The 22574-nt window shown below is 40.4% G+C and overlaps 2 protein-coding genes across 2 annotated transcripts in view; one reads left to right on the top strand and one right to left on the bottom strand.

Moving 5' to 3' along the window:
* The window catches only part of RMC1 (regulator of MON1-CCZ1), a 29261-nt gene extending 12712 nt beyond the window's left edge, over positions 1-16549 (top strand). The window contains exons 6-20 of the mRNA XM_032795814.2: positions 1467-1607; positions 2765-2868; positions 3396-3485; positions 3571-3676; positions 6777-6888; positions 8524-8568; positions 9206-9259; positions 11013-11141; positions 11922-12028; positions 12638-12757; positions 13060-13137; positions 13749-13853; positions 13959-14027; positions 14207-14432; positions 16384-16549. Coding sequence (XP_032651705.1) covers positions 1467-1607; positions 2765-2868; positions 3396-3485; positions 3571-3676; positions 6777-6888; positions 8524-8568; positions 9206-9259; positions 11013-11141; positions 11922-12028; positions 12638-12757; positions 13060-13137; positions 13749-13853; positions 13959-14027; positions 14207-14432; positions 16384-16463 — 1566 coding nt within the window. The 3' untranslated portion in view covers positions 16464-16549. The remainder of the gene's footprint in view (positions 1-1466; positions 1608-2764; positions 2869-3395; positions 3486-3570; positions 3677-6776; positions 6889-8523; positions 8569-9205; positions 9260-11012; positions 11142-11921; positions 12029-12637; positions 12758-13059; positions 13138-13748; positions 13854-13958; positions 14028-14206; positions 14433-16383) is intronic.
* NPC1 (NPC intracellular cholesterol transporter 1) overlaps positions 15669-22574 on the bottom strand; it is a 56746-nt gene continuing 49840 nt past the window's right edge. Inside the window, exons 22-25 of the mRNA XM_032795813.2 lie at positions 21267-21498; positions 20364-20477; positions 17864-18026; positions 15669-17036 (exon numbers count right to left, since the gene is read on the bottom strand). Of these exons, the coding sequence (XP_032651704.1) occupies positions 16954-17036; positions 17864-18026; positions 20364-20477; positions 21267-21498 (592 nt within the window). The 3' untranslated portion in view covers positions 15669-16953. The remainder of the gene's footprint in view (positions 17037-17863; positions 18027-20363; positions 20478-21266; positions 21499-22574) is intronic.

Here is a 22574-nt window from a genome sequence, read left to right on the forward strand (position 1 = left end):
ACTATCATAAGAATTTTGGAGTAGGGACTGACTTCTGTATGTACCGCATGAGGTGGATTGATTAAAATCAGTGATGTTAATGATGTAAATCAGCAAGAAGAGAATCTTGATTTAAATAATTGATTTTAATCTTGTTTTGTATTTATACTACTTAGTTATTTTCCTAAAGAGAGGTCCATTCTCATTGATTGGTATAACCGTTAAACCTATTGATTTGCTACTAACTGTAGTCTTTCCACTAAATTGGCTGGTGGTATTTGGTAACCAGGAGGATATACTATATCTGTAGGCATTTATTTAAACAATTATATAGCTTAACATACGTTTTATTCTGATTCATACTTTTTACATCTTTTATGTTAAAAAATAGCAAATGACACGCTGTTTTTTTACTCATTTGTGTCAAACTGCATTTGGGTGGAAATTTGAATTACATTAAAAATGCATAAAAGCAATATTGTAAAATTTGCTTTTATTAAATAAAACTACCTTAAATGTGCTAGATACATAAGAATAATAAGCTTATCAAAACGCGTTTTGCATTTAAAACTGATTTATTAAACAAATAAAGTATTAACTTAAGTTAGTGAATTGACAGATTGTTTCTAGTCATCATGGGACAGATTTTCAAAGTATTTAGGAGCCTAAAGATACAGATATGTGCTTAATGGGTTTTTCCAAAGCACCTGAACACCATGGGAGATAGGCACCTAACCTGCTTAGGCACTTTTGAAAATTCCACTAGGCTCCTATCTAAGTTGTTAAGGGCTTAAAGGTGTTTGAACTTCTGGCCACACCGAGGTCCTTAAAGTGTTTAGAAAAGGTATGTCTCATCCTCTCCCAACTGTATTTTTTATTCATAGCTTAGATATGGATAAGCTTTTCTGCTTTTTTCCGACTCCCAGTTTCTGAACTTTGAACTAGTCCAAATGAAGAAAATAGTTTCTCTGCACTTGCTGACTAAACTGAAACCAAAAGAAATTAAGACAAAAGCTTTTTCCATAACCAGAAACTGAAAGTATTTGCATTAGGAAAAATGTAAACATCAGTATTTGCTGCATTTTAAAGACTGAAAATAATATAGATACTTACTTACTTAGTGCAGTATGTGACATTGTCACGTTTGTAAATGTTGAGGTGACCTGAAAAGGTTAAGATAATTTCCCCCTGATCCTGTATATAACTGAATAAACATCACCTTTTAACGCCTTAAAATTTGAGGAGGGCTCATTTGATATTGCATATTTATTTAAATAGATTTTTTTAATAGATAATAAGTTTAGGCTTTAACATAGGGTATCATAATTTAAAATTGAACAAGATTTATTTTCAAAAAGAAAAATGTATTTAAATCTATTTTTATTTAAAAAATCATCAGTATTTATCCAACCTGGTAGGGCACCTAGCACGGCGTGGCCGCTAGCCGCTACTGGAATAGTAAAGGTGCTATTACTTTGTGTCTCCAGGTATTACCAGAGAAGCGAAGTTTGAAACTGGTGAAAAATCAGAATATCAATGTAAACTGGTACACGTATTGCCCGGAGAGTTCTGTCATTCTGCTGTCGACTACAGTCCTTGGCAATGTCCTTCAGCCATTCTATTTTAAGGTAAGGGACACATTCCCAATCTTAAGTTTTGTTTGATACGTTGGGTTTTTCAGGTGACTGTCTCCTCCCCCTTTCTTTCCCCCTTCATCCCCTATTGGTCTTTCCTATTTTTAGTTTCCTCCTAGATGTGTAATGGGTGCAGTCCCTCCTACAAACAAAAAAGCAGACAAAATAAAAACCTACATGCCGGTCTTTTTCTCTATGAGTAGAGAAGGAAAAGATTTCTATTTGTAAATACTTGGGAGACACTCTAACACTAGATAGATCTGCTTTCACGGGGAGGTGAGTCAAGATGATGCTGGATAGCTGACATTAGAGGAGTAATGCAGCAAAAGCAGAATCCATGATACATACATTTTGGTGGCCCAGTGACTTGGCAAAAGAATTATCTTTCCAGAAATTACACTTTCAGTAAAATACATTTAAACACAACTCTAAAATCCAACCCCGGTAGCAACTGTAGTAGCTTAAGCCTTCAGTTTCTGCAGTGTGTCAAGAGTCTTGGCATCTTCCCAGCGGATTGTGAGGTGAAGGCATGGGCTTCTGATCAGGGTCTTGCCAAGGAGCTGGCTAGTAGGTACCCACTGAATTTTTTTCAACTTTTTTTCAGTTAAAATGTTAATATTGTTATAACTTCCTCAAGAGACCTTTGAAGATACAAAATTTGAAATACAGTTTTCAGGAGAGATCAGTTGTTTAAAAAAAAAAAGTTTCTATGATCAATGTAAGGCTTCTACCCCCACCCCAAAGAGGCTGAGTGCCTATTGGGTGGTCAGCTCCTCTGAAAATCAGGGCATTCTGGTCTCGAATTCCAGACTCAGCTGTAAATGGGTTTGACTATAGATTCTTGTATTAGTTTAATTAATCTGAAAGGGAAGCCTAAGACCTCATTCACTGAAACTGGCGCAGTAGAATGTTAAAGTAATAATAACTCTGCTGTTCATACAATGCCTACCAAACAGGGATGGGTCTACACTACAAATAGTAGTAAATAAATGAGTTGATTGTTCTAAAAACTTCTCTTCTTTTTGGAACAGTATCGCCCCTTTTCACAACTAGTGGGTGCCATTCATATTATCACAGCCCTTCACAGAAAGGGAAGAAGAAACTTTTTTTCTAGATTAGACCTGACAGACTGAAACTTTTTTTTAAAACAGGGAGGAACAATGTCAAAATTATCAAAGTTTGAAATTGAATTGCCTGCAGCACCCAAGTCCTCCAAACTCTGCCTTTCTGAAAGAGATATTGCTATGGCTACAATGTACGTACCACTGAATAATCAGTCTTTTCCTTCATTTAAAGGGTATTGACAGCTTTTGTAGTGGAGGTCCAGAGAGGAGGGTACAGTCCAGTCATGGTAAAATGACTTGTCTGCTTTTTATCTTATAATAAAGTATTGTTAAAGTGCTTGGTACTGGACTGAACGTAAAGGAGCCTAAAGAAATCTTATAAAAAGATTGAACTGATTAGGAAGTGGATGAGTCTCTGTCACTTGAGAGATGTAAAACTAAACATTACAAAAGGCTGGTAAATGTACAATAGAGAATAATCTCGTATGGACAGAGCTGGCCTGAATGATAGATATTTGTCACCTAATTTAGATTCTGTAAGCAATCTACTTATGTGTATGTGAGGGGAAAGCAATGTGACCATGGCAGACTGGTCAGACACTCCAGTAATAGGATAACTTGCTGTCTTCATTGCAGAAAGGGTCTCCTAGGTGCAATTTTTCTGCTAGTATATTCATTTATTTGAAGAATAACATTTTAATCATGTTGTTTTTGTTAGATATGGGCAGCTTTATGTTCTCTATCTGAGGCATCATTCAAGGACTTCCAATAGTGCTGGAGCAGAAGTTGTCCTTTATCATTTACCAAGGTAAGTTGTGTTTTGGTTTTTATTTTTAGATATAAATGACTTTGCTGATCAATGCCTCTTATGTCTGATGTTCATGTTTTCATAGGGAAAGCTCTTGTAAGAAGATGCATATATTAAAGTTGAACAGGACGGGGAAGTTTGCACTGAATGTTGTAGATAACTTGGTGGTAGTTCATCATCAGGACACTGAGGTATGATCTGCCTACAATTATTTATACCTTGTCTTTAAAGTTTGTGCTAGATTTTCTGGAGGCAGTGGGCCTGTTCTTTCAAATACTTTTGCATGTGCTTAGTCTTTCCAAGTAAAGCTAAGGATGTGTGTCACTGTTTTCAGGATCAGGGCCCAAATTTGTAATTTACAGGGGAAAAAATCCCACTCCTAATTGTAATGCATTAGATCTGAGTTAAGATTTTCATTCTATCTTCTTTTCAGTTTCTCGTTTCTCTCTCTCTCTCTCTCTCAAAAAAAAAAAAAAAAAAAAATGTTGGGAGCATAAAACTGTCTGCTTATCTCAGCCTAAAGGTTTCTATATCTACAGCTGGAGCAAAGCTGGTTCAGCCATTGAAAGCCCTGTCTCCCTCTAATGATTAGAAACTATTCTAATAACTCAAATGGTTGCAGCTAGAAACTGATCTTGATTTTTAAGTCTCAAACAGATTTTAAAAAGCAACATATGGGGAGAAAATAATAGTTCAAACTAAATTTTTTTTTTTTTTTTTTTTTGGTAAAGTGTGTACAAAAGAACTTTTCCATCTCTCTGTTTTGGGCCAGGGACATGTGTTTACAGGATGCAACTAAGCCAGTATAACAAATTTTATTTTGTAGTATAGTGGATGTAGAGTAATGCCTACTACTATTCAGATGGCAAAACAGTTACCATTCTTAGAACCCTGTCATTTTCATGGTCTTGACTCTTCAAAAGATTCACCTTTTTGGAGGCAGTTTTCCTATCTCTTGCTTCAAAAGTGATGCTTATTTTTGAGGAAAATTTGAGCAAAATCTTTCTATATATTTTTGAGTTTATAGAAGACTGGCAAAACTACTTCCCTGTTGTGTTTGATTAAAAACACACCTTTTCTACAAAGCTGTAGCAAAAATGGTTGAGGTTTAAAACTCCCCATGGATGTACAGGAGAAGATTATCAAAGGGCAATTAGATGGCCACCTCCCACTGAATAGGAGTTGGTGCCAAACTGCCCTTTGTGCCTTGAAAATCTCTCCCATAGTCCTCATTGCACACCTTGCTTGGTTTTGGGAGGAGAAACAATTGAAGGTTGCTTGTGATGAGAAGCAAAGTGATATACTTGCCCCAGAGCCTAATAAAATCCTGTCCCTGCCTTCATCATCACTGTACATTCTCACTGACAAGATCTGGAAGCTTGACTAGGCTGCTGCAGCTCTGACAGTTGCTGGAACAATTTACGTGAGAAGTTGTAAATGTCTCATTGAAACACAGTTTCAGTACTGTTTAGCATAAAATACATGCTATAAAATATACAGGATGTGCAATATGCTTAACGTTGGAGCCTTAACTACTCCCTGAATTTTTTGAGCATAGCTGTGTAATCCTAAAATAAACCAAAAGACATTGATACTAATGTAGGTTTTTTAATTACTTCATAGTATTTGACTGAAGTAGAGAGAATTAGTCTTTTAAGGCAGTGTTTTTCAAAGTTTAGGTCGCGACCCAGTACTGGGTCACAGCATGTAAGGCACTGGGTTGTTTTGCTCAGCACCCATGGACGCTAGCAACTCTGGTCAGCACTGCCGACTGGGAGGTTAAAAGTCCTGCCGGCGGTGCTGCCCAGCTAAGGCAGGCTAGTGCCTACCTACCTGTTCTGACACCGTGCTATGTCCTGGAAGGGGCCAGCAGCAGGTCCAGCTTCTAGGCACGGGGGCCATGGGGCTCCACGCACTGCCTGAGCACTGGTTCCACATTCCCATTGGCTGGTAGGGTGGTGTCTGCGGGCGAGAGCTGCATGGAGCCACTTGCACGGCTCCACCTACGAGCCAGACCTGCTGCTGGCTGCTTCCGGGGCACAGCGTGGTCTGCGGTGCCAGGACAGGCGGAAATCCTGCCTTTGCACCCCGGCTGTGCCGCTGACCAGGAGCTGCCGGAGGTAAGCCCGTGTCCCAATCCCCTGCCCCAGCTCTGAGCCCTTCCCCACCAGCCCAGAACCCCTTCCTGCACCCCAAACCCTCCTCCCGAGCCCCACCCCAGATCCTGCACCCCCAGAGCCCTGACCCCCTTCCACACCCAACCACGTGCCCCAGCCCAGAGTCCCCTCCCACACCCTAACCCCCTCATCCCCAGCTCCACTGGGTTGCGGGCATCAACAATTTTCTTTAACTGGGTCCTCAGAAAAAAAGTTTGAAAACCGCTGTTTTAAGGCATCTGCAAAAGGGGCCTGAGTTAAGGTTGAGCATTAAATTCTTAACATTGGGAACTTCCTGGCACTTGAGTATCTGACTTCCCAACCTTAATGTTGCATTGAGGCTAACTTTTAATAACATAGTGCCCCAGTCCTGCAAAAACTCCTAGGCAAATGTTTAATCTTATGCACATAGTAGTCCCATTGAAAGCAGAGGACTTGCAAGATTGGCGCCTCAATAGTTAATCTGTCTGTGATGAAGGACTGCATAGATGGTGGCTAGATCTTTACTTGCACAAAAGGCTTTTGTCTCCTAAATGAACTCCTTCCAGGCAGCTTAAAAAAGTTTGGATAATATGCCCCCTTAGTAGATGTAGCAGAGCAGGGTTTTTAATTGTCGTTTTAGTGCTGTATGTTAATTTAACATTTTGTAAGATATGTTTATTCTCCAGTACTAGCTGGGTCAAGCAGCAAGTGCTGGTGTATACATGCAGAAGACAGACAGTGCACAATGTGAATAGGTTACATGCCATTAATTTTAAATTTGCCATGGAGTCCCTGTAATGCAAAGTGTGAGATCTCTCTAATACAGGTCTCCCACAGAGAAGACACTGTACTTGTGGCAAAATCATACCATCTGTGTTTTTTAGCTAATATTAACAAAATTCAAACCCAGCTTTACAGTTTGTGGAAGTCTTGAGACATTACATGAGTCTTTAATAATTTTGAGGAAAATATACTTCTGATAATTTTGAAAAACCTATAAACCAAGTGAAGTAATATGATTTAATTATTACAAGAGCAGAGGATGAAATAAATGCAAAAGAATTTGAACATGAATAACTTGATGTGCTCTTGTAATTGGTGAATATCTTCTCATGGACATGAAAAATGAGGGGCACTTTCTTTTCAATTTTAGACATCTGTAATATTTGATATCAAACTAAAAGGAGAATTTGATGGGACCGTTACCCTTCATCAACTTGTTCTTCCAGCTCGATCAATACAGCCCTATCAGATCCCTGTGGCAGGTAAAATTTATTACATGGCACTTAAACACAGTGATCATGTTTTTCAATCCTAGGTACATATACAACCCCAATCAGCATAGTATCTAAGTGCCTCACAGTCTTCAATGTATTTTTCCTCACAACACCTGTGAGGTAGGGAAGTGCTGTTATTCCCCATCTTAGGAGGTGGGTTTGGGTACAAGGCACAGAGGGTAAGTAATTTGTCCAGAGTCACTCAGGACGTGTATGGCAATGCAGGGACTTGAACCCCGTCTTCTGAACCCCAGCTGAACGTCCTAATCACTGGATCACCCTTCCTCTCCTCTTATGCTTACACTATGGTTTAAAATGCACAAAAGTAACCGTTACTCCTTAAAATAGATACTTATTCACCTACCATCGTACCTTGAGGTAAAATTTAAGTGGGGAGTGGGAGTTGTGTTCAGTGCCAGTGAAATGTTCATGTATATAAAATTAAAGTACTGACTTGTTACTTTAACAGGGTGTCTCCTACCATACAGCTATGGTGGTGTAAAGCACGCCTTTGCGCTCCCCCAATTCTGGAGCTGCTGTGTGTAGCAGGGGTGGTCCCTAGGCGTACATTAGAGCAACCTGAGGGTTTCTGTAATATACTGTAGTTGCCAACAGCTCCCAGGTGCTGAAACCATGGCAGAGGATCAACACAGCATAGCAATATCCAGGCCCCTTACACTAGCCATGGGTGGAATAGAAACATCTACTTGCACAAACTCTGCACCACCTGAAGATCCTTCCTGCACTGGGATGCTCATCCCTGGGTCAGATACAGTAGCACCAGAGTTACGATTCTACAAGCAGTGTAGCTAGCGCACAATGGCTATGTTACATTGGACTAGAGGCTCTTGTATATATTTTGCCTGAGATGGGATCTTCCTCTTTAAAGAGTTTTTAATTCTGGCCTGTTCTTTTCTCTGAATCACAATGGAAATAGTGATTCTGGAAGATGTGATTTGTCAAGTGGTGTATGTGTTTTGTGGGTATATATGTAACTACTTCACAAATAATATTGTGTAACAAACAGGATTGCTTAATTTCAGAATGCAAAAACCACTGTCCAGTGTTTTGAGGAACTAAAAAATACAGTGATGTGTTTGCATGCAGTATCTAGCAAACTGAGCAGCATTATTTTTATTGTTAGGATGGGTTATGGCATGTTTTTTCTTTTTAACTGAGTTGTGGATTACTTGTGTGTTGTGTTGAAATCATAACACCCACACTAATGAGTGGGGAGGCAGAAGGAGCACAGAGCCTCTCAAGAGGCAACAAGTTCTGCAGTCAGTTAACAGTAATATGTAGCTTCTTGTTCATACAGCTACATCAAAGCAACAAGCTACTTAAGTGTATATGGTTAAAAGACTTTTTGCAACACTAAGTGGCAAGTTATGATTCCAACACAACACAAGGTGTCACAATTCACACTTGCTTTTGTCACATTTTACTAAAAACTGAGATACAGCATCTTGACAGGGAAAACAGATGGTTAATTTCTTGCATAACAAAGAATGTGTACACTAATCTGCTAATAAACCTTACCTACTCATAGCAGCTGGAGAAATCCGTCTGGCCTGGAACTTGTTTTTCTTTGTTTCAGACGTTAACTTTTCCCTCCATGTGCAGGTCCAGCCTCCGTGACTAATCAGTCTCCTGTTCCATGTAAACTTTGTATCCTTTGGTTCTATTTTATTCTGGAACTTTGTCCAGATGTAATAGTTTCTCTATGCACCTGCCAATTTAGAGCATTTCTGCTATTAGAAATAAAGTGAAAAAGGGGAGTCAAATATTTGTTCTTTCTTGCCTGTTAAACAAGTCTGTTAGTAGCTTTTTGATGAAAGAATGGAATATCAGAACAAAATATTTTAAGTGTAGTCCCACTCTAATGTGACTAAGATAGCATTGTGGGGTTCATAGTCTCTCATTTCAGATAAGGCTTCTCTGAGAATTAAATGGTGGAATAAAGCTTTTGAAAGCAAAAGTGTGCTATCGCTGCAATACAGAATCAAAATATATGTTAATGTTAAGAGGTCTAGGAATGAAATTCCTTTAATGTATTCGGCTGAAATGTCATAGGGAAATGAGGAAATCATCTTGTGACTGGTTCATAAGGGATGATAAACAACAAAGGGGGGACAGTGTTGGAGATTTGAATGAGGCTGCTTGAATTTGGTCCTAATCGGCAACGTCTGGGGGCTTATTTATTTAAGCTAATGCTATTATGAGATAAGTGGTTTTATAAACAGATATGCTAGTATCAAAAGTAGGGCTGGTGTTTTATTTCTTAAGAATTTTCTTTAACATTTAGATTCCTCCTCCTGGATTGTCTTTCAGCCTGATATTATAATCAGCGCAAGTGAAGGTAAATTGGATGTGATAAGTTTCCCATTAATTTTTAGGTTTAAGTACAGCACCTTTATCCTTCTAATTCCAGTCCCATTAGCTTTTTAATAGTCTAAATCAGTGGTTCCCAGACTTTTTTCCACCAAGGACCCTTTTGGCATTTGCCTAAGTTTTCTGGACCCCTTTCATTTGTGATATAGAAGTTTCATATTGTTGTTCTATTGGCTATGTTTATTTAAAAATATATTTTTGCAATTAAAATAAGACTCAATGGAACCAAAAGTAAACAGTCTGCAATTATTAGAGGTTATTTATTTATTACAACCATTAAACTGTATCAGAGTAAGAATGTCCCCACCAGGGTGACCTCTCACGCACAGTGCATGTAAGAACAAAATGGCATCCTCCAAATGTCCTGCTGCAGTACGCTGGCTCAAGGGATGGATCCATGATGGAACTCCACAAGTTCAGGGATCCCACTTTGGGAACCATTGGTCTAAATGGAAGTAACCAATGTGAATCTCACTAATGGACATCAGGGTAATGAAGCATAACTGAAGGTGATTACATGGTTGTCACTTAAGTAATTAAACTATTTTGGATACCTCTTAACAAAAGAGGCAGAATGGGAGAAACTAAGGCCTCGTTTACACTACAAAGTTTTGTTGGCAAAAGCTGCCAACAAAACAGGAGGTGTACACACTACAAAGCTATTTTTGGCAGCAAAACTCTGCTGTTTTGCTAACAAAACAAAACCACTTCAGTGAGAGGCATAGAGCTTTTTCTGGCAAAGTTAGTGACAAAGAGTCAGTGTAGACTTGGCTGTTTGTTTTGTCTACATAGGTGGCTTCCACCAGTGTCCCATAATGCCTGCTGTGTCTGCTATGCTCACTGTTTTGATCTCTGCTGCCCTGCAGGCATGTGCCCCTCCCCTTTCAAAGCTCTGGGAAGTATCTAACAGCAGAGCATGCTGCTCTGGGAACTAACCATTAAGGAGGAATGTTCCTGTTCTGCCCTGCACTAGGAACACAGCCCTGAGTCTGCAGAGAGTGAGAAGGAGGGAAAGGAGACAGGACTGCTGTTTTGACATTCCTCAGCACAGAGAGCTCACAGCGCTGGTCAGGATGGTGCTCCCATCAGCTCAGGAAGAACTTGGAGGGAATCACAGAACCATAGGCAGGCAGAGCAGGCTGCTCCGGGAGAGACTGCTGTGCCGAGCAGAGCCAGGGGCTGATGGTGTGTGTCTGTCCCTCTCTCTGCCTCAGGATAGGTTGGTCAGCCTGCTGTATCCAGCACCCCAGACACACCACTCTCCTTCTTCCCCTCCACCCCGCTTTCAGTTGAAGAGCAGCTGACAATCTACTAGGATTCCCATGAAATGGTAGGATTGAGAAATCTGCATCATGTGACACTGTACCTGCTCCATGAACCATTGCAAACCCTTCCCAAAGCACCCTGTGGCCAGTTGCACAGTGGGATAGCTACCAGAGTGCACTGCTCTCTGTGTCAATGCAACAGCTGCTAGTGTGGAGATGCAACAGCGATTTTTAATTGAAGTGCTTTAATTAAAGTGGCATAACTTTTGCTGCTGAAACTTTGTAGTGTAGATGAGGCCTAAGTGTAAAATAACTTGTATGGGTATGGAAGACTGTCATCTTATGACTTTTCATGTGTTAAGTGAAAACTTAAGTGGCCCTCACTAGTTGTGTAAATAGCTTTGTTTTAGTTTAATATTTTTAATAAGGCTTGATGGTTGGCGCTCTCAAATCTAGGTTATCTCTGGAATCTCGAGGTGAAACTTGAGCCTGTGGTTAACCTCTTGCCAGATAAAGGAAAGCTAATGGATTTTCTTCTCCAGAGGAAGGAATGCAAAATGGTTATCCTATCTGTGTGTTCTCAGAGTAAGTCTTGCTCTTACTGATTGCGTGTCTCTGTCTTATTCTTGGAAGCATTTTAGGTGTCTTCCTACACTGTCCTCATTTAAGGCTAGTTCTCCGTTGCCTTGAGCTCAGTATCTTATTTTGTGAACTACCAGAGACTAAAATAGGGGAGCATTCTGTGTACCAGTGACTGTACCACATTCTAAATATAGTCTCTCATCAGTGATGTTGCTTATGTTGCCAACAATATCTAAGCCATGTTGCTTTTGAATATCTCCCGGAAAATCATTTCTGAGGGCTATTGTGCGTGCACGTGCTTGAAAATATAAGATGAGTCTGGTTCCTTCTTTGAACCAATTCTTGATTTCACCAAATGACACTTCATGTCCTAGCAAAAGGCATTTGCATTCCAATTAAGCATAGTGCTTACCATAGTCTACACTTAACATTTATATCTAGCCATGTTGACACACCTGAACACCATAGTTAACCTCCAGTGTAGACATGGTTACACATACAGAAAAACATCTTGTTGATGTGGAAAGTGTCTATGCTACGGGTGCTTCAGTGGCATAGCTGCAGCTCTACTGCCCATAGAGCAGACATACCCTTAGTGTAAAGAGAAAGTGGAATTTAGGATGTTCATGGGTCAGTTGACCTACTGTGCTGTGGTTAAGAGCATTTCCTGAATGTAACACCTTGTAAAGAGTCTGTGGTAAAACATTACTGGAGTATGTACTCAACTAGCAAGGGAGAGACTGTTTCATCAGTATCTTGTTTTTTATGGCTACTGTCTTTCAGTGTTAAGTGACCCAGACAGGGGAACGTTGGCTGTGATTGCCACTGTTTTTGACAAACTCAATCACGAATATAAAAAGTACTTGGAAGCAGAGCAGATTTATACCATGGTAAGTAATCTGCATCAGTGGCTATTTAGACAATTTCAAAAAATACTACCCCTTATGGTTTTCATCACAGAGATGAAAACTGAAGTCAGTTAGCCACAGCAAGTGCATCTCCCCCCCTTCCATGTGTACAGAACTTCAACTTCACAGCATTGTAGCTGTTCTTCTTATATATACTGCTGCGGAACCATGAATTTGAATTTTATGACTTGTGTTCTAAATATTTCAACCAATCAGTTTTTTAGGTTGCACCTAACTTGAGTATTTCTGGTGGAACTATTGAGTAGCCAGCTACCACTGGGAATAACGTACACTGCAATGAAGCACCATTCTGCATTGTATTTAATATATATTATGGGGTATCCTGTATAGAGCTAAGCCCTACCAAAACTTGACTTACTGAATAAAGCTAAAGATTTTTCGTTTTACACTAAGAGTTGGATCAGGAATATTTGTCAAAGTTAAACAGCATGTTCCCTTTCAAGCAAAGTTAGTGGTCTGATCTAAGGCTAACGTATACTAGATTACTTAGCCCTGTGTACATAAAGCCTACTCAGTACAGAATAGCTTTCTGTTAATGAGACTATTCGTCTTCCCTCTGCCTTGTTGTAGGTGGTAGAAACAGGCCAGAGCCGAGGCAATCCCCTTCTGAAACGTCCAGTCCGTACCCAAGCAGTTATTGACCAGTCTGACATGTACACGCATGTTCTGTCAGTGTTTACTGAAAAGAAGGTTAGTAAAAAAACAACTTGTAGGTGTGAGTGAATCAAGTGCAAAAAACTGATAGTGCTAGACAGGGAAATTTTCCTAAGAGGAGGGTTGGGTATGTGGAACTACAGAAAGACTGGTGATACTCACTACAATTCTTCTGAAGGACACAAGCTCTCTTTGGTAACAGACTAGCTGAATATCAAAATTCAGTAACTTCTGCCAGTACTTGACATGAGAATCTGGTGCTAATCTAAGCCATTAACCAGTGTACAGGTTGCCACTTTAGGATGTTAACTACCATAATTTTTCTGCTTGCTGCATAGGAAGCGCCTCACAAGTTCACTATAGCAGTCTTGATGGAATACATTCGCTCTCTTAACCAGTTCCAGATTGCAGTTCAGGTAAAGTTCCTCAAACAGCAATAATGGGCAGTGCGTGCTTATGCTTTTAAATAGTTTCCTGGAAAATGGGGGGGATAGTATGGGCCTTGTTACAATAGTAGAGGTGGAAGATGAGCAGTATCTCTGGGTTCTAGCTATCAGTTCAAAATACAGTCCAGATTTTCAAAAAGCAGGAAAGGAAGAGTCAGCAAGCCTTGGCAGCAGCTTGGCCTTAAGGTGAAGGGTCCAGTCTCTAACCAGCTACCTGAAACTTACATCACTGTGCTTCTAAGGTTACTTTCGGTACAATTTCAGCACCCACATACCAACCAGAAGCCTGCTGTGAAAGATAAATGAACCATCTCTATAGGCTACTAAAGCTGGCAACCTTAGTCTAATTATTTGAGCAACAGAATAAAAAAATGGAAGAAACTTCATTGAGCCACACTGCTTACATTTAACTGGGAATAGGGGAAAAGCTAGTACTCAAACTGGAAGTCTTATGTATGCTTCTAACTAAAATCTTGTTCAGTTCCACCTTCTAGAAGATCTTGAAACCCATCAAACAACTGAAGACTTGATATTGAGTCAAACTGCTTTAGAGTTTCTTTCCCTGTCTCTTGCATCCTCAGCATTATCTATATGAACTGGTCATTAAAACGCTTGTTCAGCACAACCTGTTCTACATGCTTCATCAGTTCCTGCAGTACCATGTGCTAAGTGACTCAAAGCCATTGGTATGTATTTTAATATGGATTCCATGACAGCTGTTTTAAGATTAATTTAATTAACGGTAATACTTTAATAATACTGTTTCAAAAGTTAAAGTTGGTCTGTTTCAGGCCTGTCTGCTGTTGTCTCTCGAGAGCATTTATCCCCCTGCACATCAGTTGTCTCTGGACATGTTAAAGGTAAGAATCAGTGTGTAAACAAATACGCTTCAAACATGTCACAGGTAGATAGCAGGCATGAAAACCCTACTGTATTTTACCTGATCAGACAGTATATAGGAGAGGTGGCTGTATTACAATAATATTTGACTTTCTGCTGTATTAATATAATTGCTTTGTCATGTTACTTGGCTTTGCAGAGACTTTCGACAGCAAACGATGAAATAGTAGAGGTTCTGTTGTCCAAGCACCAGGTGCTGACTGCCTTGCGATTCATCAGGGGTGTTGGAGGACATGACAGTGTTTCTGCCCGCAAGTTCCTTGATGCAGCAAAGCAGGCAGATGACAACATGCTTTTTTATACCATATTCAGGTTCTTTGAACAAAGAAATCAGAGGCTACGAGGGAAACCTAACTTCACCCCAGGTAAAAGGATGGTATAAAATATGTTCGACTTTCTTTAATGTAACTCTGTGGTCCACTTAGGTCCTGGTTACTGAAGATTCCCTCACTGGCTCAAGGAGGGAAGAGAACTATGTTTGTGCTAACATCTCCTGGTTTGACTGAAGGGGGAGGGAAATGGCATTGACTCTGTTAACTAAGGGCCTGTTGGCTATAGAAGCTATTGAAAGCTCTCAAGGGGGAGAGAGGCTGGGCCATGGTTCTAACTTGCAGCATGTACAGATACTCCAGGTAGTAGGGGTGGTCTACCTTACCCCCATAATGTATAAAATGATTCCAGTTATAGATGAAGTGTCTAAGCTCTAGTAACAACAAGCACTTGACCTCATGTTAGAAATTAATCTTCCAGCACTAGTCTTTATTCAATGTGGAAGGCAATGCCTTGATTAGGATCACAGCTCTGTGTGTTCACTAGAGCTCTTGAGCATGTTAGCTAATTCCTGTTAAGCAGTTGGGCCTGACTAGGCTCTAGGTCTTGTCTAGCACATTTTCCTAGTGTAGTAAAGATTTCATTACCTTGCTGATGTGGACCTGTTTAGCTTGACCACCAATGAGTGCTAGAACTCCAACTTGCCCAGGCTACAGTAAAGTTACTTGGGGGGGAGGAGGAGAAAACGTTCATAGTGTACACACATTCCTGTAGTGCTAGTTGGCTCCTAACATTGGCAGGATTTAGGTTACCATGAGACTGATTCACACCAGCCTTTCATCAGGTGTTTAAAAGGAGTGACACTTACCTTGAGACAAAGAATGAAAAGGCCTGAAAAGACAGATGTCATGACTTCTGTTCACTACTTGTAATTTAGCAGATAATTTTGTAATTTGAATCAGTTGCAGGAGTCAAGTCATAAATGGGTGTCCCAATAAGGCAAAGAAATTAGTTAATTTATAAAAAAGGACAGTGTTTAACATGCTGTTTTACCCACTATGGCTACACTGCAGCTTAGTGGGTACCTCTTAACCCTAGTAGAGCACTGGACTAAAGATAGGCAGGGGTACACTGCCACATCAGCTCACCATCCAAGTACAGACTCAGGCACACTTGTACTCTGTACTGCATCTTGAGCAGTGGTGATGCTCCAGCTGTTTGACATCCCTTAAGACAGCAGCTACTGCTTAGAACTTCAGCAAAATATTCTCTGTATCCCATTCATGTGTTGCTTTCTTTGTCAGCACACACAGCCAAGTTACACATCATCATAAACAAACAGCCTTAGTTTATTAGAAACATTTAAGTTAGGCTCTTCAGTGCCCTTCCCCCAATATCAAGTTTACAAAAAAGTGTGCATACAGAAGGTTTTCAAAATAATTAGTTAATGGAACATTCATCAACCTAAAGCTATCTGAAATTTAACTCTACTGCATAAAAAAAATTGACTTACACCATCCCTGCTGTCTCATTCCTCTTGTGTGAAGTCACTTGAACATGAGATGGAATTATGGACTAGTGAATAACAAAATTTTGGATTCATAAGGTAACACGCTCAACCTAAACCCAAAACAAAGTAACAAAGGACTATCCGTTTCCATTTAACTGCTTTAATACCTCCCTTCCAAGTTATTGCAAAATGTGTGCTGCATGTGCCTCTAGCCTACTAGAACTATGCCCAGATCTCGCAGATTTTACAGTCTCACCAAGGTGAAAGCACCATTAAAAACAGAAGAAGCTGACGCAAATGTCCACTTAAGGCTGTTCAGCTGACAGGCCTTAAAATGGAGGTTCACTCTAAAAATCGTAGCTGCTTCTAATGAAAAAAGCTAAAAACGTAAGTAAAGCAAAAACCACTTCCATGTAGGAAAAAGCTAAACGCTACTATTGGTGCAGTTGATTTTGTTCTGAATTTGAATGTCACTCCAGCTGTTTTAGCACAAAATCCTATTACATTGTCCCTAAACCTTTTGTCCTGTCTTGCAGGAGAACATTGTGAAGAACATGTAACCTTCTTCAAGCAGATTTTTGGAGAACAGGCTCTCATGAAGCCTACCACTTTCTGAAAGTGAAATGCAATAAATTATACATTTTGTATGAAAACAGTAATGAGATTTTGAACTACAAATTTTATAATAAAGTATACGCAGACCATTGTGGCAAATATTACTAAAAATATTACACATCCTCGAGTGATGGCTTGTTTTTCCCTAAAAATAGAGCCAAAAAGTTGCATTGAGTTGCATTTAAAAGTAGCATCAGTGGTTTGGCAGTCTATTCTCATACACACGTCACCTTGCTGGACAAAGTTTTCAACTTATATTTCTCAAAGAAAAAGATGATCCTGTTAATACATCTAGTTTTAGTAATACTAGTCCATGAGTCACATGTAGCATTTCCTGAGATTGAAAGCTTTATGTCCAAAGCTGCTGTTTGCCTGTAGATGGATTGGTGCACAAGTTTAAACCAGTGGTTACAGTGTGATAGTCATAGAACATTGCTGCAGTTCAGTCTTATGCTGAATGGGGCTTAAGCCACTGAACACTGTTAAAAGGGCTAGAAGTAGAGGAGTCTCTCTCGTTCTGTACGTTTGTATCTTTCTTGGGCGGCACGAGTTTTAGCTTTATTTACTGATGGGCCTGAATAAAAGAAAAAAAAAAAAAAAAGTTATATTCTGAAATCCTCCATCAGTAATGTGGGCAGTATTGTCAGTCAAACCAGAACTGATGCATTATCTACTTTCTGGCAAATACTTCCTCTAAAGGAAATACAGCTTTCATGAAAAGTATTCCTTTAAGTAATTAAGAACCAATGTTTAAGTGAGGAGATCTTAACACTAAAATCGATATGCCAAAACATTAACTTTGAAGATTAAATTATTTTGTATACAGCACAACCGCTAATGACCCACTACTAGGTAATATACTTTCATAATACAAGTGATGTAGAAAAGCACGCAGTGGAGAGGTTTCCCTTTCTAAATGGGTGAAAGGGGGAAGCAGAATTAAGCATTTTTCATTTAACAGCTGTTCTTAACTTATGACACAGCTCTTTCAGTGAACATTTCTGTACTCACAGCGCAGTAGGAGGCGACTCACTTAAAGATGGAAAGGATACTGTACGGAGGGCTTGAGAAGGGAGACTCAGGAAGACAAAAATCACTGAAATTGGTAGCACTCCAGGAATGCTACCAACAAGGTGTGCAACTATAGACTACTGAAAAGGGATGGAAAGTCTGATGTAAACAGCTCTACTTCAACAGGACCAAATTACTACAAACTAAACTGTAAGTGGGTCATAACAGGTGATCCCGTGTATCTGAAGTAACTATACCAGTTATCCCTAGCTGTTTTTAAAGACAGTTTATATAGGCATACAGTTGCTGACTCCTATCCTGAATGAAAGGGATAATTTGAAGGAGAGACTAATTTTAAAATCCATCTTGAGCAGTCAAGTGTATTCTTACCTATATAACTAAGCATAACAGGAAGAAATATTAATCCATGGGTAGCTCCAAGCACCACCATGGCTAGATACATCCTGAAGTAGAAGATCTGAAAGATTTGGGATTTGGAGAAGAACAACACTACAATTCCTCCAAATTTTGTCAGAGTGATGCCACTGAAAACCTGATAATAGAAGAGGTTAAAAATAAGTGATTTCATACAAAATGACATGGTGTTCCATGACTCGCTTATTCAATAGTAAACCAGTGAGAATGAATACATACCCCATTCTGCAAGTTTAAATATTGCAATATTCCTTGAAAGTACCATCATCCCTTATATGCATAGAACAGGGTTAAATTTAACTCAATAGAGCAGCAGTGGGCAAATTACAGGCCACATCTGGACTGTCTGACCTTTTAATCCAGCCCTCAAGCTCCTATCAGGGAGCAGGAGCTTGCCCTGCTCCACACAGCTCCCAGGAAGCAGCCAGTATGTCCCCCCTCCAGCTCCTGTGCATAGGAGGCTCCACACAGTGCCCCACCCCCAAGCTCTGTAGCTCCCATTGCCCAGGAACATGGCCAGTGGGAGAGGTGGGGGTGGGAAGGGGCAGTGCCTGCAGACAGGACAGCATGCAGAGTTGCCTGGCCACACCTCCACATAGAAGCCAGAGGGGGGATATGCCACTGCTTCTGGGAGCTGCTTGAGGTAAGCACCGCCCAGTCTGCACTGTAAGCCCCCCCACATGCTGCAATCCCCACCCTGATCCCCCTCCTGCCCTCCAAACAACTCAGTTCCAGCCCGGAGCCCCCCCTGTACCCCAAACCCCTACCCACAGCCCCACCAACCTCCTGCCCCAGTCTGGAGCCCCCTTCCTCACCCTGAACTCATTTCTGAACCAACCCCAGAGCCCGCATCCCAATTTCGTGAGCACTCATGGCCCGCCATACAGTTTCCATACCCATATGTGGCCCTCGAGCCAAAAAGTTTGCCCACCCCTGCACTAGAGGAAGGATAGTAGGGATATAGCTAAAATAAGTATAATTCAAAAGAGGGTAGCATATAATCAAAAAAGGAAATGAGATCAAGTCAGTCAGTCTACCAGGCCTCCCACTTGCTAAAAAATCCTCCATAACATTACACATCTCACTGCCTTAGTAATTTCACTTTATATTTAGATGTTACAAAAACAAAAAACTAGAAGAGGGAATTCTGACTTGGCTAAAAGGTTTTCTGACAACCATTTCCCCTTCCAACGTGACATGATTTAAATGGAACCTTATTGTGGTGATGACACCACGATGTGGCCAGCTGATTTTAATCTAATTTTGAGCATCATGTGCTTGAATTATATTTAAGCCTCTACAGGCCCCTGCTCCCATTCAGGGGGCATCTTCCTTAGATAAAAAGGAAGTCAAGATAAACCAGAGGGGGATCCTAACAGGTGGAAAAACTGAAAATGGCCTTGTCTTCACTGAGATTTGAACATGCGTTATTCTGTGGGGATTACTTCACTACAGGTTCTTAACTCAGGTTCTCTCTTAGATGCTGCTCCCATCCACGCAGACATCTGACCCAAATTCACTGATGTTTCCAACCCAGGCTAGCTGTCTCGCTCAAGCCCAAGTGAAGCTTGCAATCAGGCTGGTAACCTGCCCGTGCTGTAGTGAGGACACAGGATAAACCATTCTAGTGCCGTGGGGAAGGCATCAGAGGACAAATCCCTTTGCATGCCCAGAAGGACAGAAGATTTCTAACACAATTCACTGGGAAAGTCACAGCAGCTCAGCTTACTGCAGCACTAAGAACCATGCTCCCACAAGTCCTAGTGACACACATGGGGGAATGCAACACCAGCGAGGACACTCGAGTATTGCTGTGCAGTGTGGCTGATCACCCAAGTAACTACAGAAACCCCAAAAAAGTATGTTTATACCATGTGTTAGTTAACATAACTAGCCTGTGCAAGTTTCACTCAGGCTTTAGCCTATACCCCAACTAATTTTGGTTGAAAGCACCACCAAAGGCTAGCTACATTAAAGAGAGTCTAAGAGAAGTCGAAGCTGAAACTGTGTGCAATTTGGAGTTTTATAATGCCTGCCGAACATCTGAGCCAATAAAGTTACACAAGCATTTTTTAAATTACAGGCTATGTCCTAGCACTGAATCGTCAGATTTAAAAATTAATTTTATAAAGTTTTATAATCAATTTTAAGCATAACAATTTACAATCAAATCAAACCAATCAGAAGTTATAAACCTTATTTTCAGGCCTATAACAGAAATCTAGACTCATCTGGGAAATTGTGATTGATGCCATTATAACAGCAGATTAACCAATGGAGAATGACACCCAATATAGGACAGGCAAAGCTGATCATACAACATAAGCATGTAGTAAGTAGCAAGGTATTACTTGATTTAAGTTGCAGTGATGATAGGATAGACTGAACTTGAGTTTAAGTCATTCTGTCTACACAGACAAAAGGAACATATTAGTACAAAGGAACAGACACTTACAGAACTGCCCATGCGGAAGAGTGCTTCTTCTGCACGTTCTACTCTGCTACCCTTGGTACTAACAGTGAATGCTCTTGTGACGTGACTGCAGAACTCCACCGAGATACCACAGCTCTGAAAGTAAGAACAGGTCAGTGAATTTCTTGGCACCAAGCTTTCACTTCAGCTCCCATGTATTAAGCACCAAAGAGGCTATAAATTACTATCCACGATGCCAGTCTAAATATACAAGAGAGTCAAGACATACAATTTGTCATTCTTTTTTTAAAAAGCTGGGATCACGGAAATTCCAAGGCAAATTTTGAGAGCGGGTTCTGGTGACAAAACCATGAGCACAGAGCTCAGTGGCTGAATTAAATATAATTTATTAAAGCAGTTAATATGTAAAAAGCACCAGTGTATTGACCCTTAGGAAACTGGCTACTGACTGGATCACTGACTGTACTGCTGAGAGGAAAGCCACACACAACTGGTCTTGCTGTACAAACATTCTCTTATGTAACAAACCTTGACATTTTGATCCACAGCGGACGGGAGGCACTGGAGGGAAGGGAGAAAGTTAGCTGCCAGTGGGTGCTAAGCACCCGCTAATTTTTTTCCGTGGGTGCTCCAACTCTGGAGCATCCACGGAGTCAGCGTCTATGGTTAAGCCAACAGGAGAGCTCTCCTGCCAGCTTAGAGCGGATACATTAGAGAGTTTATAGTGGTGCGCCACAGTAAACACTCTAGCGTAGCCATGCTCTTAGCAAGTTTTCTATACAAAAGAGATATTAAGTTACAATTGTCAGGATATACAAGATAGCATGTACTGAAATCTGTGACTGGAGTTATGTACATTGCTTTTGCACTGAGAACATTAGAGCCCCTTTAACACACACACACACACACACACACACCCCTTACCATAACAAGGTTAACCAGTGAAACAGCATTCAGGCTTATGCTCCAAAGCCACATTATTCCAAACATGTTGACTAGTATCATAGCAATAGTAATGGATACCATCGCAGCAGCCCACACTTCAAAACCAAGCAGCACAGTCGTCACCAAGAATATTGATCCCAGGGACACGCAGAGGTTAAAGATGGTGTCACGTACAATTGTCAGATATTGTTCATAGAAGACGTAAAACACACTGTGGAAAAAAAAAAGAGTCGTTAGCCATCCATTTGGTTAGGTCACCAAGAATCATCTCCCAAATAGGTCTAAATGTTTGAGTCACTGAGGTTTGTAGAAAACCCCTATCTATTCCTTTTCTTGACTAAGGGCTGTTCTACATTGAAAAAAAAAAAAAAAGTTACATGAGCGTAACTCTCTCTCAGGTGCATGAAAATCCACACCCTGAGAGATAGTTAAGCTGACCTAACCCTGGGTGTAGACAGCAGTAGGTCACTAGAAAAATTCTTCCATCAACCTAGCTACTGCCTCTCAGGGAGTTGGATTAGCTGTAGCCACAGAAGAACCTCTTCCATCGCTGCACTAAGTGCCTGCACTGAAGCACTGCAGCATTAAGTGAAAACAGCCATAGAGTAACCAGAGGAACCAAACTTGGGGGGAAAAAAAAAGTTTTTAATCCCAGGGAACTATTTTCTTAAGCTTTATTTTTTTAATTAAGAACAGGACAGTAACGAAGATATCAAATACAGATAATAGGCTAAATCTTAAACTGAATTTCACGAAACATCAATATTTTAAGGACATTCATATTCTTTAAAGTTTTTTAAGGTGAAGAAAGTCCAAGGAGTAAGTTTTACTGCAAGATATTGATTCTAATTTAGTTTCATCAGCTGTTTTGAAGCGGTCTGAGGAGCAAGACATTTCTCTTCTGGGCATTTAAATGTTGGCTTTTTGTTCAACAAATGGGGATTTTAGAATGAGGGAAGATTCCTCACAGTTTAGAAAAAGCATCAGGGAAGAGGGTCAGGAAAGTGGACAGCAACAATTAGCAGCAATAATTTAGAGCACTGAATCACTTGAACTTTTCAAAAGTTCAGTATACTAAAGTCTAAAACACCAAGGAGTTTTAAAGGATGGGGAATACCAGAAGGTAAAATGAAGGAATAGTGGCATCTAAGGAAAACCCTTAAGACCTGCACAAGTTCCTGACTGGCTGTTCAGCCTTCCACATACACAGATAGGAAAAAGAAAAGCAGAGGACATATGGCTCAGAAAAGATAATGGTGCAAGAAGTAGAGACACACAACTCCTGCA

The sequence above is a fragment of the Chelonoidis abingdonii genome, chromosome 2, assembly GCF_003597395.2.
Source record: "Chelonoidis abingdonii isolate Lonesome George chromosome 2, CheloAbing_2.0, whole genome shotgun sequence".
Taxonomy (NCBI): domain Eukaryota; kingdom Metazoa; phylum Chordata; order Testudines; family Testudinidae; genus Chelonoidis; species Chelonoidis abingdonii.